Source organism: Macrobrachium rosenbergii, chromosome 5 (genome assembly GCF_040412425.1).
Source record: "Macrobrachium rosenbergii isolate ZJJX-2024 chromosome 5, ASM4041242v1, whole genome shotgun sequence".
Lineage (NCBI taxonomy): Eukaryota > Metazoa > Arthropoda > Malacostraca > Decapoda > Palaemonidae > Macrobrachium > Macrobrachium rosenbergii.
Window position 1 is genome coordinate 22583974 of NC_089745.1, and position 17650 is coordinate 22601623.

Genomic DNA, 17650 nt, shown 5'->3' on the forward strand with positions numbered 1-17650 from the left:
TTTGTTGTAAAATATTTAGGAGATTTACTGAGATGGGGTTTTGTGAGGTATAAATGTTTTTTATAATATTTTTTTGCACTTTTCTTTGCAAAATTACAATTATAAAAGATAATAACTAAAACCAACAGCAATCCCTGGGTATATTTATGAGCAAACAAATAAAAAGATGTCATGGGATAGGTTGGGCCCCAGAATGAGGTTATTGAGTTTACAATCTCTCTCTCTCTCTCTTTTTTAAGGGTAATGTAAGATATATTTGAAATTATATTACTGTACTGTAAAGTGTTTTTGGATGATAAAGCATACCGTACAGTATCTGAAATATTCGCTAACTATTTTAATATTATTTTCCAGTCTGCTTCTATTGAAATGCAAAAACTCATAGTGTAATTATGCATGGAAAATATGAAAAAATGAATGACAAAGTAATACCACATTTATCTATAAAACTATACTGTTCATTACAAATAAAAATCCACACATAAAAATATCAATCTTTCTCTTATCTCAGAGAGAGAGAGAGAGAGAGAGAGAGAGAGAGAGAGAGAGAGAGAGAGAGAGAGAGAGAGAGAGAGAGAGAGAGAGAAACTTTAGTGTTAATACATCGGATCACAGTGACTTGCTGGGGACGAGATGAGACTTCACAATGGCTGGGAGAGCAAAAATGTTGAGTGTTGCCTGCGTATGAAATTCGGATTTTAAATATTTTTACGGTGATTAGAGGTGAAACATCAACAGTGATAAAATAGTCTCTTGTGAACTGTTATATTGTGTGATAATCACACTCGACTAAACTTGTAATCAAATATGGTACAATAAATCAGACAAAGCAAAAAAATATGGCAAACTTCGTCGATCTGTTGTGAACGTGCTGGGTTTGTTTATTTTTTGTTTTTTTGTTTACATATGAAATTTGGATTTTAAATATTTTATGGTAATTAGATCAATACAATATAAATGGATTCTGTAACGGAAATAACGTGTTACAGAATTTTGCAGTATTTTCTCCTTAAAGTATTTGTATGCTGAGAGAGAGAGAGAGTTTTTTAATAAATTTATGGGAGATGGTGAGGACTAACTACAAAACGACGTACAGTACATATAATTTCAAAATCATCTTACAACACAGGAAAATATCAAAATATGTAAAATGTATGCCCAGTGCATTACAGTATGCGCAAACTTTGTAGGCCAAAGAGAACATGAGTCTGAGTGATAGGGGATACTTAAGAGTAACAGTTGTCTGGGAACCACTCTTTCGATGGCCAGAATGGAGGTATTAAAATCATAGACACATTTTGATGAGACTGAAATTTGTTTATGACCTGCCTCACCAGGCTGCTTGGTGGGAAGACACTGAAGTATTTGTTCAACCAGTCCTACAGCATGGCATCTGTTGCCCATGCTAGGGGATCCGGGACTAGTGAACATAACAACAGGAGCCGATGGTTTCTGAAGGTTGCAAAAAGATCCAGGATTGGTTTCTCCCACAGTTTCCACAGATCTAAGCAGACCTGAGGATCTAGGGTCCACTCTGTGGGGAGAACCTGCTTCTGATGGCTCAACTCATCCACCAGAACTTTTAGCTTCAAATGAAACGTGTTAGGATTCTGGTGCGATTCTGGTCCGCCCAGAGGAGAAGGTCTCTCGCTGCTTTGTATAGGGAAAAGGAGTGAGTCCCCTCTTGCTTTTTGATATAAGACAGGGCAGTAGTGTTGTCTGAGTAGACTGCCACTGTCTTGCTGAACATTGCCGATGCGAAGAACTGAAGTCCTAAGAGTATCGCTTTTAACTCTTTGACATTGACATGCCAATTTCTCTGCTCCTGGAAACACGTCCAGGACACTTCCCTCCTCCCCAGGTGAGCTCCCCAACCTAGATCAGACGCATCTGAGTAGAAGTCTAGGTTGGGGTTCAAAGGGAGGAGAGATTTTCCCTCCGGCAACTTTCTTTCAGAATTCCACCACAGCAAGTCTCTCTTTATTTCAGGAGTCACAGGAAAAATGAATGTGTCTGGGAATCTCTTCCTGTCCCAGCTGACCTTTAAAAAGAACTGCAGAGTTCTCATATGGAGTCTGCCTAGAGAGATGAACTGCTCCATGGAGGACAATGTCTCCAGAAGACTCATCCACTGGTTGGCTGAGCAGTTTTTGAGAGATAGAAACTCGTTGACCGTCATCAGGCACAACTTTACTCTCTTGGGGGATGGAAAAACCACAAAATTCTGAGTCTATCATCATTCCCAAACATAGAGTCTTCTGAGATGGAGTCAGCTGTGACTTCAGCAAATTGATTAGTAAGCCCAGGTATTGGACTAGAAGGGTCGTCCGAAGGCCTTCCATACACTTCTCTCTCAATTGAGCCCGAAGGAGCCAATCATCTAGGTAAAAGGAGATACTGATTCCCATAAGATGGAGCCGCTTTGTGAGGGGAGCAAGAACTCTGGTGAAGACTTGGGGAGCTGTTCTTGAACACGAACCTGTGGTACTTCCTGGATTCTGGATGGATAGGAAAGTGGAAGTACGCGTCCTGCATATCGATGGAAGTCATCCAATCTCCCTGACGAATGGATGACAGGAAAGTTTGGTTAGTTTCCATCCTGAATTTTATCTTCAGGATTAAGAAATTCAGGGCACTGACGTCCAGGACTGGCCTCCAGCCTCCTGACGATTTGGAAACTAAAAACAGGCGGTTGTAGAGCCCTACCGAATTCATATCTTCAACTTAACTCTATTGCCCCGTTCCTGAGGAGGGACGAAACTTCTTCTGAGAGGGCCAAAAACCTCTCTGATCCTACAGAGTAGGGTGTCAAGGCGATGGGTGTGCTGGCTAGGGAGGTTTCTCCTTGAAAGGGATAGTGTAACCCTCCTTCAGGGCATTTACAATCCAAGGTTCTGCTCCTTTTTCCTCTCCATCTCTCCCAAAAGAGGAGTCTGGCTCCTACTGGAGTACGGAGGACACAGTCCTCACTTTTGAGAGGAAGATCTAGATGAGGACTTCTTGATGGTGCATGACAAGACACAGGAACTAGAGCAGGATCTAGAATAAGCCCTTTGCCTGCTGCCACGAAAGGGACACATCAGCAGAGGAGAGACAGTCCTGGAACCAAAGGTGGTCGCTTCTTTAGGTTGTCTAGAGTACTGAACCAAAAGGTCCTGAAGGCTTCTCTTTTAGAGATCCAATGTGATTCCAAGCACCATGGCCTGTGGGAACAAGTGATATCTGTCAAGGGGAGAAAACAGGAGCACCGATTTCTGCACAGGAGTAACCCCCTTAGAAATATAAGATCACCAAAGCTCCCTCTTTTTAAGTACTCCCATTGCATACAGAGGCCAATTCTTGGGAGTCGTCCCTAATGCCCTTGTCTATACAAGAAAACACCCCTAGCCAATCCACGATACAGCTCTTAATCTTGGGCACAAGAGCTCCCACGACCAGTTCAGGAAGCTCAAGAATTCAAAAACTTTGAATAAGTTCTTGGGAAGATGAGCCAACTCAGAAACAAAGAACAAAACCTTGGCTGAAGAGGACGCTGATCTAAGGGACGAATCTATTAGCCCAGAGAAGTTCCCCTGGGAGGAGGCAGAAACTCCCAAAGAAGGAGCTCCTCCCATGGTATACAAGTACCTCCTTCGAGACAACCTGGAAGAAGGACCTCCCTTGCTCTCTCTTTTCTACTAGCCATCCCTTAACCTCAATCATGGCCTTCTTCGCTGAAGACAAAAGCACCAACTTAGGTAATCTAGAGGAACCAGTAACCTGATTCTCCATCAACAAAGCCAATGCAAGTGAAGACAGGGCTGCTGGTGAGAAGAAACTTGGAAAAGTAGCAAGGAGATATCTCAATAAGGACGCATAAGCCGAAGTAGGAGCGTCACGGTCTGCTACATCTTCCTTATCAGAAGATACTGGGGATAAGGGTAAGTCCACTGGAGGTTGAGGAGCTGATTGAGCCTTCTTGAGTAGGCCCAAAATACTGTCAAGCTTGTGTTGAATAGGATCTGAGGACGAATCAACAGCTACTGGCACCTGAGAACTAGGGACAGGAGAGGAGCCAGCAGTATGGGTGAAGGCACAGGGCACTGGATTGCTGGAGTCGCAAAAGACGGAGACGGTCCTGAGCATCCGAAGGCTGGAACTGGACGATGGGCTGAAGCTGAGCGTTCAGGCTGGGCACTCTGTAGCCACTGGGCACTCAGATGTTAATGGATGCTCAGGCACTCTGAGGAGCTTAGAGAATATCGGGCACTCAGGCACTAAAGGGCGCTTGGGTGCTAATGAGCACTTGGAGACTCTTGGGCGGTTGAATGTTACTGGGCGCTCATGTGGTAACAAAAAACTCGGATGCTAAAGAGTGCTCGGAGACTCCAGAAGGCATGGGCGCTAATGTACACTCAAGCAGCGCTACTGGATGCTCTGACTCCAAGAAAAGCTCGTGAACTCCTGGGTGCTTGGGTGCTCAAGAGAAAAAGACTGACCTTCATAAGACGATGAGGAGCACTTACGAGGAAGCAGAGCGTTTGGCAGCCGAACTCTGGCTCTCTACAAAGGGGTGTTCTGAAGAAAAACACTCTGGGCTGTCCCAGTGACTATCCTCTGAACTTAGAGACAATACACATCCTTAGGGATGCCTTTCTCAGTGGCTCTCCGTCACAACCTGGGAATCAGCAACAGGTTCAACCAAGGTGGCGACTACCCATGGGTAGACCCCATCGACCTCCCTTAGGCTACCAGTTTGACCCCTCCCAGGTTTAGGGGAGTATGCCATTGACCTTTGCCTAGGAGAATCAGCAGGGCGGGCAGCCACCTCCTCCACCAACACTTCACTAGCACCATTCTCACTAACTTTATCCATTAGGACCCTAATTGGCCCAAGATCTCCACAATTAACTTGAATCTCTTGTCAAATTTCGACTCGAGGCTGACAATAGTGTCAGGTTCGGAAGTGTGGGAACCAGGTAAAGGAGAGGGTGAAACAACTTGAGGACTGGGAACTGGAGGCATAGTTATGGGATCAGAAATAAATATTATCATTAGCAATAGGCTGAGAAGATTCCTGGCTAAATAAGGACTTACTATTTTCTGCTCTAGCAGTGGCTTTCCTCTTTTTGTCCCTAGCCAACTTATTTAAGTGTGACTTTAAACTCTTCCACTTTTTGTCATCACAATCCATGCTCCAGACATCTTAAATCTACTGAGCACACCTGTCCCCTACAATTAGTGCACAGCATATGTGAATCTTAGATTTCCTTAGTAAGTCAAGTATTGCAGCCTTTGCTGCAATACCTAATGCTAGTTGAACTTGAGTCAGACATCGTGAAGAAAACAAGTAAACTAAAAAGGTCAAAATCAGGAGAAAAGTTGAAATCATGAACTATCGGTCAACAACGGTCTCATAAAAGAACCCTAACACTATCCATATGTGCCAAAAAGCTACCAATTACAAGAATACTTCCTCAATTGGGCAAAATGAACAATCGGAAAAGCAATAAATTCCAAATAAGCTGCTGCTAACAACTGGTGTGTACAGCCATCAGCCGGCAGACACAAACTGAAGCCCTTTGCTGAGTTATTCTTCTCTTTCCCCGAAAGGAGGCGGGGCAAGTCACTTACCCAAAACAAATAGCACGACGTGCGAATTTCAAAATTTCAGCTGCCATACAAGTAGAAACTATACCTATGTAATTAGTTAGTAAGTTACTTACGTATATAAAAATTCCCAATTCTGACTTGAAGTTGAAAAGTTATTTGCCTTTGCCCAAACACTTTGGTACATGAGCAAATCCTTGTGTGAGAAAGGTTCAAACTCAAATCATACTTTTGCATGTGGATAAAGAAATACATTAGTTTTGTATGAATTTAAAATTGTTATAATACAACAAAAGTAACAAGAATATTGTATACATAAGCTCATGGGCTGCCAGGAAATGTTTCTCAAGAGTCTAAAGACATCCATAAGTGTAAACTCTCAACAGTGGGTTTATTAGTCCAATTAAAAGTACACTACCAACAATGCAACTTCTGATGAAATATCATATACACCAACATTGCAACTTCTGATGACAGACCCCGTCTCTCTGCCTCGCACGACAGAAGCGCACGACCTCTCGCTTGCTTGGAGCGAGGGAGGGCTGGACGCTCCTGAAACTGATTGCCCAAGGGCCTCAGCCCGGCAATCCTACCAACCCATACAGAGCTTAAGATAAATTCATTTATGCTAATTACTTACCAAAAGAGTTGAATCTCCAGGTGTAGTCACTCGCAGGTCATCTCTATACATGCCATGAGACTGAGGATAAGTAGATGCAGCAGCAGCTGCAAACTCCCGCATTCGACGTTGATGAGCACGTCGTAAAAAGAGAACCACAACCACCGCAATAAATATCACTATAAGTACAGGTAGAACATGTACAAAGAAGAGTTGGAAGCCTTCAGGATAAGAATCTGTAAAAAGAAATTCTATTATTAGTAATATCCAATGTCATCAACTCAAAATTTTGTGACCTAACAGGTCTGCTCAACTTAGAATTACATCAAGCTTATGTGACTGGCTGTTGCTCAAAAGAATCAAAGGAGGTTAACATACTTGGTTCTGGTGGCAAAACTGGAAAACTGCCATTATTGCAATAGTTCTTCTGGCAACATTCAAGTTTAAAAGGCTTGTCCAACTGTTCTTTGATTCCACATAACATAGCAACTTGATCTGGCTGGCTAATACACCCTCTTGACATTACTTCTGTACCATCTTCATGTCGATTTCGAGCTTTCCAGCACTACAGATAGAAAAAGAAAAGTTTCAGAATTATACATATATCAAAATGAAGCAATCCTGGAGAGTTAAGAAATATCACTGACCATGCACTTGAAAAATTTACTAAAACTGAAAGCATTCATCAAAACTTCATTTAATGTCTTATCAATACAGTTCTGCTTCCACATAAAACAATAAGCAGAAATGTCTTTACAAATTACAAGTTGAATATACAATACACTGACATTCTAATGTATTAATTATGTATCAGCTATGCAGTGGATGAAAACTAAAAACCTCTTTCCTGTTACATTCTAGTTCTAGTTAAAAGTTTAAGTAAAGAGCTTTTTATACATGCATATACATGCATGTCTCAATGACAAAAATAGAAAATGAAGTACTTTATTTTCAATATTCCGTGGGATCTTTGTAAAACCGTCTAAGTTTCAAAAACACTATAAATCTTTTCTTATAGATTTAATCTTCATATTAGCCACAGTCACAATTTTCTAATGCCCTAAACTTTAGACTTTTTGATTTAACAAACAAAAAAGGAATAAAGATAGCACTGTGCATGTGCTTATTGATCACTGGGTCAGCAGATAACTGAGTGGAGGGAAATTATTATACACAACCACCTTAACGTACAGTAACAAAATTCAGGAAGTAGCAAAGACCCTGTAGTACTGTATAGCCTATATGATACCCGAAAATTGGTCATTGTTTTCTTCCTTTCTTGTTTTGTATTGCTATTTTTTGTAAATTTTTATTCCAGCATCACCCATGTCTAGCAAACTTACCAGATTATTTCATTACAAAATATGAATTTTATTCTTTTTGACTCAGACATATGCAGTAAGTTACCAAATACAGTAAGACAACATCCATTAAGTGTTTAAGTAATATTTGTATAAAAGTAGTGCTTTTTAACAAATATATTTCAATACAAACCCATTACTTTTTTGTCCAAACTGCAAAACAGATTTGTGAGATGCAGCAGTGAGTAGCCTCTACAGTATACATTCTTATGTATGTGCTGAATGAGGAATGAGAGAACTATGGTGAAGATTGAGATGAAGATACAAAGTCTAAAAACTCACCTGAAGCAGGTACTACCTGTCTTGCAGCTACTAACAATCCTATAAAAAGTAGAAACAAGCATTTGTGCCTCAAATCCCAGAAATAAAAACTTGTGCAGGTAGACTGGCATCTCAAAATGTCCACCATTAAAACTGAAACCATCAAAACTCTGCTTAAAATGATAAATAGAGAATGACATGATCTCATGGACTGTCAACCTTCATTCGTGGTGTTTTGCCATCCATCACATTCTTGTACTGTATGTATCTAGATAACTTTCATGAGCCAATAAGAAACTGTTCTTTGAAACATGTTTTCTGGAACATCCTGTAATGAGAAAAAGTATGATTGTGCTGATCCTGAAGTCCTTGGTCCTCAGCTGGTAAAGATGAACAGCTCTACTGGACAAAAAGGGAAGACATGGAAGAAATGGTGTACAGCAAAGTGACCTTTCCTGGTTAGCATGTTTATCTCTTTGCAAAAAAGTCAGCTGCAAGGGAAACTTATGGAATTTCAATCTTGAGTATCAGAAACCTTCATGCAGTGCACACAAAGTTTACTGACCTGTCTTGAAGACACAAACAACAGGAGAAAAGCCATCTTCAGTGTTAGGTCCAAATTTCTGTGTAAGCGACGAACAAGAGGCTGATGAAGAAGCTTCTATCAAGAAAGACCATTCCTGCTGAAGGCAAACGAAAACTACTAAAATGCCGAAAGGTTCCTGGAGGCCCAAGCCCTGTATGGAACTACCTCAATCAAGCTAAATGGGGAAAGGCATACATTTCCAGAACTGTCCCACATGTGTATCAGGGCACGTATCTTCCAGACCATTGGGCCTAGATAAGCAGAGCAATAAATGTAAATCTCCCAGCTGAACCTTATCACAAAAACACCTACAACAGGAGTACCCTATAGCTGCTAGTCTTGCAGACATCATGATGAAAGGACTATTCTAAGGGATGGAATTGCGTTCTCTTGCTAAGACTGTCTGCAATCATATTGTGTCTCCTAGACAAACTAAGGAATTTCCACCTCGCTGGCCTCTATCCAGATAAAGATTGCAAATGTTAGGTGAAAAAAATCTTCAATCTCATTCCTGCTTGTTCATATATCCATCAAATTTTAAAGTTACTTGTTTCTTCTTGGTATACAAACCAGTGTTTCATATAGGAGAATCCTTCAACTTAACCTACAGCGGTCACTGAACCTTGTTGTTGACTGGCGAAGATGAGGTCGAGCAAGTGAATACCCCTCATTTGCCTTATGTCACCATTCACTTCTTCCTTCAGCCACAAGAATGGATCGGGGTGGCTGAGGTGGGTTCAAATTAAAAATACAAAAACCAATGCCATTTGTATAGACTTATTCCTTAGGTGAGAGGCAGTCTCTGCAACCGACTGGAGTTGAATTTCACCTAGAAATGCCATGCTACCACTTGCGCATGAAAGCAAGGGATGTCATAACTTCCTTGACCTCCTCCTGGCCTGGTCACAAGTTTGACCAGTGCAGTAGACCCCTGGGCTAGAATACCCTGCATTAAGGGAAAGTAGTCAAGCAAAGGAAAATCTTTGTGACCCATGACATCCTCTAGTGTTGGGAGGCAGCTTGATTCTGGCTATTACCAAAACATGCTCTACAATGCCCCCCCAATAAGAGGTAGGACTGGATGCTTGATGTGTACTCTCGTCTGTATATGGCTAGACTCCAGCGTGTGCTTCAGACTAGATGCTGCTCCCAAGAAAAGAAAGGAAAAGAAGGAAAGAGAGTCCAGTCACTCTGAATTCAGACTTAAAATAGGTATCTGTCTGACCGAAGCTCAGGTGCTTACACAACTTTGTTGAGCAGCCACCATCAGTCCTAAGGAGAAGATATTCACAGACTTGTAGGAAACATCCCTGAAACAGAATGAGGTAAAGGTAATGTGTCTATGCCACACACCTGCCCTAATTACTGGAAATAAAAAAAATTTCTTCTGAAAAGGGAGGCACAGCCTCACACCCCTGACTTTGTGTACTCTCAATAAGAGTCATGGAACCACTTGATCATCTCACAAAGCCAGAAAGAAGTTTTCCCTTAAAACCTTCTTGCACTAGCCTGTGCTAATGAAAGTTCTTCTAAACTCCAGACTCTGGGAATGGGTCCTTCTCAAATAGTACTACAAACCACAAACTATGGAAAGAAGCATCTCATCTGGGTTGCCACCAATGAAGTCTCAAGAGGGAGGGTATCAAGATATTCTCAAACCTCTTATTTGAGACAGATGGTTCTTAGTTTTTTCCACAAACTTTAAAATTGTTTAATGCACCATCTACAGTTGACCTTTTCCTTCATTCATCTCACTTTACTGTTCTGCAACTGGAAGAAATCCTCTGCCTGCTTCTTGGATAAGGGGACCTGGTTGATTTCTGGGTCTGTTCAACTCCTTCAGGCTAGTATCTGGTACTGGGATCCTCCAGCAGTTAAGGAGCCTCCCAGGTTTCTTACTGCAGCCTTAGCTGCAACTAAGTCCAGCTGGCAGTCTGAAAGCTCCTCAGCTTGTCCTTAGAGGACATGGAAGGGTCCTTCATATCAGCCAAAGTTCTTTTATGTTGAATGATGATGCTTGCCTAGGAAACTCCATTTTCTTCATCATATTCTATTCTCAAAATGTTTCTTATGCCTGGGAATAACTGCCTGTCATGATGTAAACCTTAACATCTTTTCAGAAAAGGAAAAGAATTGTGAGAGACCACATGTTTTTCATAGCCCTTACTTGATCCCTTGCCTGTGATCTGGTCCCCAACCTCTGTATGAATATCTGATGTTGTGCTGACATATGGGAAATCAAAGGTTAAGTAAAATTCATCTAGTGCTGGTTCTAACTTGGGCTCAGCCTTCAAGAACAACTTCCTGAGTTTTTGAAGCCTTTCCAAACCCAATCCATGACCTCAATTAAAGGGAGGCTCATCTTGTTTGGCCCAAGATGAATGAGTGAATGCAGAAAATGGATCTTTTAGCAGGTTGCTGTTGAATTTGGTGTTCTTGGCTACTGTATGCAATTTTGGTCCCAAAGGACCAGAAATATAGCAGGCTACCTCTCTGGGGCCACATGCGCTTCATTAATTTTCTGACAAGGAAGCACCATCTCTTTGATGTGGGAAGTTCTCCCCATGTAAAGGGCCTGAGCCCTGTCTGTTAGCAAGTGACTACCTGACGGTCAGTTATCTTGGTTGGATGTCCTGTCCTTGATGCAGATGCAATCTCAGTATGAATTCATGCTCAAGTCACTCTCATGTCTGGTTACAAATCTTGGAATTGACATGACACCTATCTTGGTGTGATTTCAAGATAAGACCTACTGTCCTGCCTGAAGTTAACTCTCCTGATTCCCATATAGCCAAGATGCCTTTCAAACTGGTACCACATACACAGTCCCAACTCTTGGCACCTACACAGACTTTGTCCTGGCCTGGCTTTTCAGCTGAGGTCTTGTCATGCTTTGCCCTGTTGGCATGATCCTGCCTCCTAGCACCTGCCTAGCATGGTATCATATTGGAATTACAGCTCGTCTGGTCCCTCCTGGTCCCTTTTCCTGTACTTGGTTCTAGTCCTAACATGGTTCCTTTGGTGAGGTTTTGCTATGCACATCCACTTCAGTAGTGGAGTATTCACTCCAAATTAAGCAAATTTTATTTAATCTGTATTAAAATTTAATTTGTATTAACCATTTTATAGATATTTTGCAGTATTTACATTATTTAAAAATTACTAAATCATTGTTATAAGCATTTTAGGGGTGTATATACTTAGGGGTTTATCTATGATGACTTTGGGTGTTTTCGGGTGATGGTTTGAAATGATATGATATGGTTTTAGTATGATAATTTAAGGTATATTTTTGTTTGAACTACTAAATTTGGCAGTGAAATGTTAAAATAGGCAGTTATAAGCATTTTAGTTTAAGGGGTACAGGGTATTTGGCAGTTATAAGCACTTATATGGCATTTTCAGAAGGGATTTTACATTTTGCATTTTGCATTTTCATGGTGGGTTCTGGAACCTATCCCCACGAAAAAGTGGGGGAGCTCTGTAACTCAAGTTAATCTGACTGAACAGATTCCAAAGTCTTGTTTGCATAGCATCTAAAAATGTAACCTACCCTACATATAGTCCCTCAGTTTAACAGACCTAACAGACTTCAATTAACCAGATCCTGTTACATATCAGCTATTATATTATGGTAGCATTTTCCTTTATTATGTTTTTAAAAGTGATGCACTTGGCAAATAAATCTCTCACACTGGATAAGTTTAAATGGCAGGTTAGCTTTGGCTAGAAATTATAAACTGTTGGCTGTTGGATACTTTTAATGCTCATATATAGACTATACTTGAAGGTTTTCAAGGTTTTGTTACTTATCAGAATTTGTCACTCATCAAAATGCCAGAAACCAGAAGCATTTGATAAGCTGAAGGGCTACTGTATTTAGTATTTATTCCAATCATCGAATAAAATCTCAAATGGTAGGAGAGACTTACCCTGAGTGCATTATGGCATTCTGTAACATCATTACAGTAAGGTGTCCTGCACTTAATGCATGATATCTTATCCATGCTCTCGTTGAATGTGGGAGGCACAGGGTTTTCTACAAGTTTACCATCTGGACTTCCAGAAGTGATATGATCTTCTGTTGGTGCATTTTGCAGTGCTTCTAAAAGTTCATCATTTCCAGCATCACTACTAGGATCAAATTCCTGGAAGGATAAAAAAAATATTAACACACCCATTTTAGATTTTGCTGACTGAACCAAATTTGCCACCTAAACAAACTGCACCTAAACAATTCTCCATTAATAAACAGTATAGCAGGCTTACAATATACAGCAGCCAATTAACCCTTCGCTTACCAATGACTGATATAATCATCATCCACATTAAGTCCTTCACATTTTGACGATGTACGCAAATGTCAAAAACAGAAAAAAAGATTGCACAAACCAGCAAAAAAGATGAGGATAATTTTTGGCGAGTGTTCTCGATATCTTTTATATGCATGTAATATGTATGTTTAGTTGCTTTGTATAAATTTAGATTTTTATTCTATATTTACATCATTAATCTTTTTCCGAGAGAGAGAGAGGAAATATTTTTTATACTTATTTGACGAGTATGTTTATTTGTTTTGTATACAGGTAGTTCTAAATTTTTATCCTATAAATTAGAGAGAGAGCCAATTATTTTATGGAAAATGTGATGCTACTTTACCATTCATTTTTTTATGTTTTCCTTGGTAAACTTACATTTGCACTGCAATAAGTAGTTAATTTATCTGGGTCTGGTATGGATAACAAATGATGATTTTATCACAAATAGTTTTTTTATCCTGTCAAATTTTGGGGGGGAAAGTGCAAAATTTTCCCATAGCTCATAAATTATACTCTTTCAGTCCACCTACATAAACTTATTTTGGGAACTTTTTATGTCATTGTATAGAGCGATCATTCAGCTGCCAAATGAAATAAGACTCAGCAGTCTACCTTGAAAATTGTCAGAGGTATGCATCTTTGAACAAGAAAAGGTATACAGTTTCTAGTGCTTACCGCATGGGTGACTTACTTTTCTTGCGGATAGGGTGACACTGCTTTATCATTCATTTTTCATATTTTCCTTGCTATATATAATTACAACTTTTTGCACTGCGTTAACTGGGTAATTTATCTGGATGTCCAATGGATAATAAATGAAGACTTTTTTGCGAATATTTTTTGGTAAATTTTTTTGGGGGGGAAAGTGCAAAATTTTCTCATATCTCCTAATTTCTACTTATTTCACCTACATAAAAGTTATTTATGTGGAAATATTGTATGCCATTTCACAGAAATACCATTCAGCTGCAAAATGAAATAGGACTGAGCAGTCTACCTTGAAAATTGTTGGAGCCACGCACCTTTGAATGAAAAAAGGTATAAACATTTTTAGGCTTACCACTCGAGTCACTGGCACTTTCCACAGACATAATTGTCCAGAAGGGTCATAAGCAAAAGCATTGAAACTGCAGTATAGGAGGATATGAGCATTTTAATCTCAGGGAAGAGTTATTTATTTATTAAAAAAAAAAAAAAAAAAAACAGAAAGGCCCTTTAGGTCATTAATCAGAAATATGATTATAAACTTGCAGTACGGTATATGCAATATGTGGACACTACATTTAATAAATTTTGCCAAAACACCAGTGCTACAACCTTTTTTACCCATGGGAGGGTGGCCTGAAATAGCAATTTTTCAAGTAATTTGTATTTTTCCTAACATACAAACCTGAAGGTCCTCACAAAGGATTTTGCTTGCAAACATGAGCTGAAACGGCCATTAACTTTCAAAACAAGGTTGCTAGCTACCAAAGATAGGGGGGAAAGCCTCCCACTCGTCGTCTGCACTCCACTTTGACTTTCAGCTCTGGTACCAGAATGAGAGGTGGCTGAGGTGGGCCGTAAATGTAAAGACCTTCAGGTTTTATATTACACAAATACAAACCTTCGTTCTTTACATAGGGGACTTACCATTTGAAGGGTGGATTCTGGGTAAATCTCTGAACTGACTAGCTCTACCTACCCAGGAACACTCTTCCCAGTCTAGAAGAGCTGAGGAATGAGTTCTGTGCCTCTGGTCCACTGAAAATTTGGGATGTCCAACTGTCAGACTTCTGGGCTTGAATTAATGAGTTTGTGTCATTAGTCCAAAGAAAAAGGCTTGGATGAACCCATACTGTCAGTGACAATAAAAGGCTAATAAAACCAATAGGTTTGTGTTAATGTTAACCCCTCTCTCCCCTTGCTAGAGAGAGGGGGGGGAGGACTTGCATCTAACAAAATTATTCTAGATTGTAGACAGAGTACTCAGTTCTCTAGACTCAACTGCATGACACACCAATCCAGCATGTGACAACTTGTCGCCTGCCTCTCTGCCCTACGCAAGAGGTACGGTAAAAGAGAAAAGGGAGGCCAGTCACTCACACACATTCCCTCTTTCACTACCATAACACTAAGCTTAGGTGAGATGCTACCTGTCACTCTATGGGAGCCAGGTGATCTACACAAGTTATTGAACAGCCACAGGACCCAAGAAAAAGTGTCCAAGGACCTGTGGGCAACATCCCCAAGGTAGAAGGACAAGAAGGTGGTTTGTTGGGACCACACTCCCAGCCTTAATGCCCGTAGAACCGACAGGTTCTTCCTGAATGCGAGGTTCCAACCAATACCCCCTAACCTCGTGAGGTCTTACTTGGAATGTAATCCCATCTACCTCGTCAGACATAAGTATGCTCACTTGATTGTCTCATGAAGCCTCAAAAGAAATCATATTCTTGGATACCTCTTTCTTGGTCAAGCCAGTACTAACAAAGAGTTGTTGACACTCAGGCCTGAAATGTCGAGTCCTCGTAAGATAGTACCGCAGCACTCCAACTGGACACAGTAGCATCTCGTCTTGATCACTACCGACAAAATCCTCTAAGGAAGGGATTGAAAAGGACTCGAATCTGGTGCCAGGGACCGACAGATGCTGAGTCTTTGCTACGCATTCTGGGACATACTCGAGCATGACAGATCCCCCACCCCCTTGAGGCCATGTAGCTCACCAACTCTCTTCGCCGATGCCAGAGCAAGCAAGACACAGTCTTGAAGGTCAGATCCCTGTCTGACAACTCGTAAAGGCTCGTAGGGCGCATGAGTCAGGCTCTGTAAGACGCGAGTCACGTCCAACTCAGGGGGCCTGAGTTCCCTGGGAGGGCAAGACTGTTCAAAGCTTCTCAACAGCATGGAGATCCCCAATGAGGAAGAGAGATCGATATCCTTCATGCACAGGACTTGACCAAGGACAGCCCTGCAGCCTTTAATAGCTGAGATGGAGAGAAGCTTCTCTTGGTGAAGAAAGATGAAAAAAGTCCATTACTTACTCAAGAGTAGCTCCGACTGGAGAAATACCCCGTCGACAACACCAATCACCAAAGACAGCCAATTTTCTCTGGTAAACAGCCGTAGAGGATTTATGAAGGTATCCAGACATTTCTGTTGCTATGCAGCGAGGAAAACCTCTCGCTCGCAAGAGATGCTCAATAGTCTCCAGGCGTAGAGTGACAGACCTCTCACAGCCTGGTAATATCTCTCTGCATGCAACTGGCACAGAAGGCTGGACCAAGGGGGAATCTCTCTGGGTATCTCGGAAAGTAGAGCTAGCAGGTCCGGATACCACTCGGCACATGGCCATTTGAGAGCCACCAGGGTCATCCTGAGATTCAGAGTGATCATGACCCTGTTGATCACCCTACAAATCAGACAAAACGGAAGAAAGGCGTAGACCTCAAGATTAACCCATGGGTATCTAGCACAATTGGCTAGACATAAGCGAGTTCTGCCCAAACACAAGAGAATTCACCTGGCCCAAGACCCCTCCAGCAAGTCGCAACCATGGCAAGCCCATCAAGGATCTGGGTTCCTTTTGGGGTCCCTAAAAGGCCACAATGGCTAAAGAATGGTCCACGGGGAAAGCCATGGTCTCTTCCTCAAGATCGTTAAACTGGCGTATCAAACGGACGATCTTCAATAAACTCCTCTGCAACTCGGGAGTGTCCAAGTCCTGGGGCATAGGGCCCTCAAGCCCTTCCAGGTCACGGTCTTCCCAGACTACTCCCTCTGCAGGAGAGGGGCACTTGCCAGAGCCCCCTGGTGATCTCTCTACCACCCAAGCACGTGACTGGTCCGGCCTGAAGACCAAACCCAGAGTGTATGCTTCTGTGGTCAGGCTGGGATAGGAGTGTGAAAGTTCCCAGTCCCGAAACCTAAGCCTGTCCGGTTCCCGGCTCCTGGAAAAACCCGAGGAAGTGGAGGGGACAGGTGAGAGATCCCTAGCACCCTTACTGGAACTGCCAGAGGCCAAAGCCCCGGCAGGTGAGTAAGGCTGTGGGTGGTCGTTAACCAGCAGTGACGATCACCATACAGGTTGGGGAGAGCAATCCACAACACCTGTAAGACAAGTCAGGTTAGGTGAAGTCATCTCCCTTTGCCCTAAGGACAAGAGTCCTCCTGAGGACAATTCCCCCTCTGAGCAAATGGAGACTGCCAGAGAGTAGTCAAACCAGTCAACTGTTCCCCTATGCTGGCTCTCTATTGACAAAGCAGTAGGAGATAGCAAAGGAGAAACCACTCCCTTAGGAGTAGCAACAACACGTGGAAGCTTGGACAGGGGCAAAAAGGAATTAGAGAGAATCTTCGGTGTCACCAGAGGAGTATTGCACTATGATGACACCAGAGAAACTTTCTTCTCTCTTCTTTTTCCAAGCAAACTTCACCCACTGTTCGGAAGCCCAGACTCAACACTCACTACTGTACATGGACTATTTTGATTGCAGTCGTCCTTCCTGCATGAATTACACAAAGGTGAGGAACCAATTACAAGGTTTGTTTTTACCAGGACAACACCTTATAACAAAAGGTTTCCTCTCCCTAGGCTGTTGCATGTTGGGAGTTGTATTATAGATATAAGGCAAACAAATAAACACACTCATACACACAAACAAAACAAGAAAAGGAAAGTTAACAGCAGCTGGGCAGAGAAGTGTAGAGACATCTTCACATAATGGCGGCCGAAAGCAAATTGGAGTGCAGACCGATGAGTGGGCGGGGCTTCCCCCCTACCATTGGTAGCTAATGACCTTATTTGAAAGTTAATGGCCATTCCAGCTCATGTTCACAAGCAAAATCCTATATAAAGACCAAAATTTTGTATTTGTATAGGAACAAAATGGTTTTTGTGATCAAATGGGATCATACACTTTTCTCTATTATA

The 17650-nt window shown here is 41.7% G+C and overlaps 1 protein-coding gene across 1 annotated transcript in view; it reads right to left on the reverse strand.

The window, feature by feature from the left end:
* The window catches only part of sax (saxophone), a 53484-nt gene that overhangs the window by 28938 nt on the left and 6896 nt on the right, over positions 1–17650 (reverse strand). The window contains exons 3-5 of the mRNA XM_067103796.1: positions 12349–12564; positions 6587–6773; positions 6230–6444 (exon numbers count right to left, since the gene is read on the reverse strand). Coding sequence (XP_066959897.1) covers positions 6230–6444; positions 6587–6773; positions 12349–12564 — 618 coding nt within the window. The remainder of the gene's footprint in view (positions 1–6229; positions 6445–6586; positions 6774–12348; positions 12565–17650) is intronic.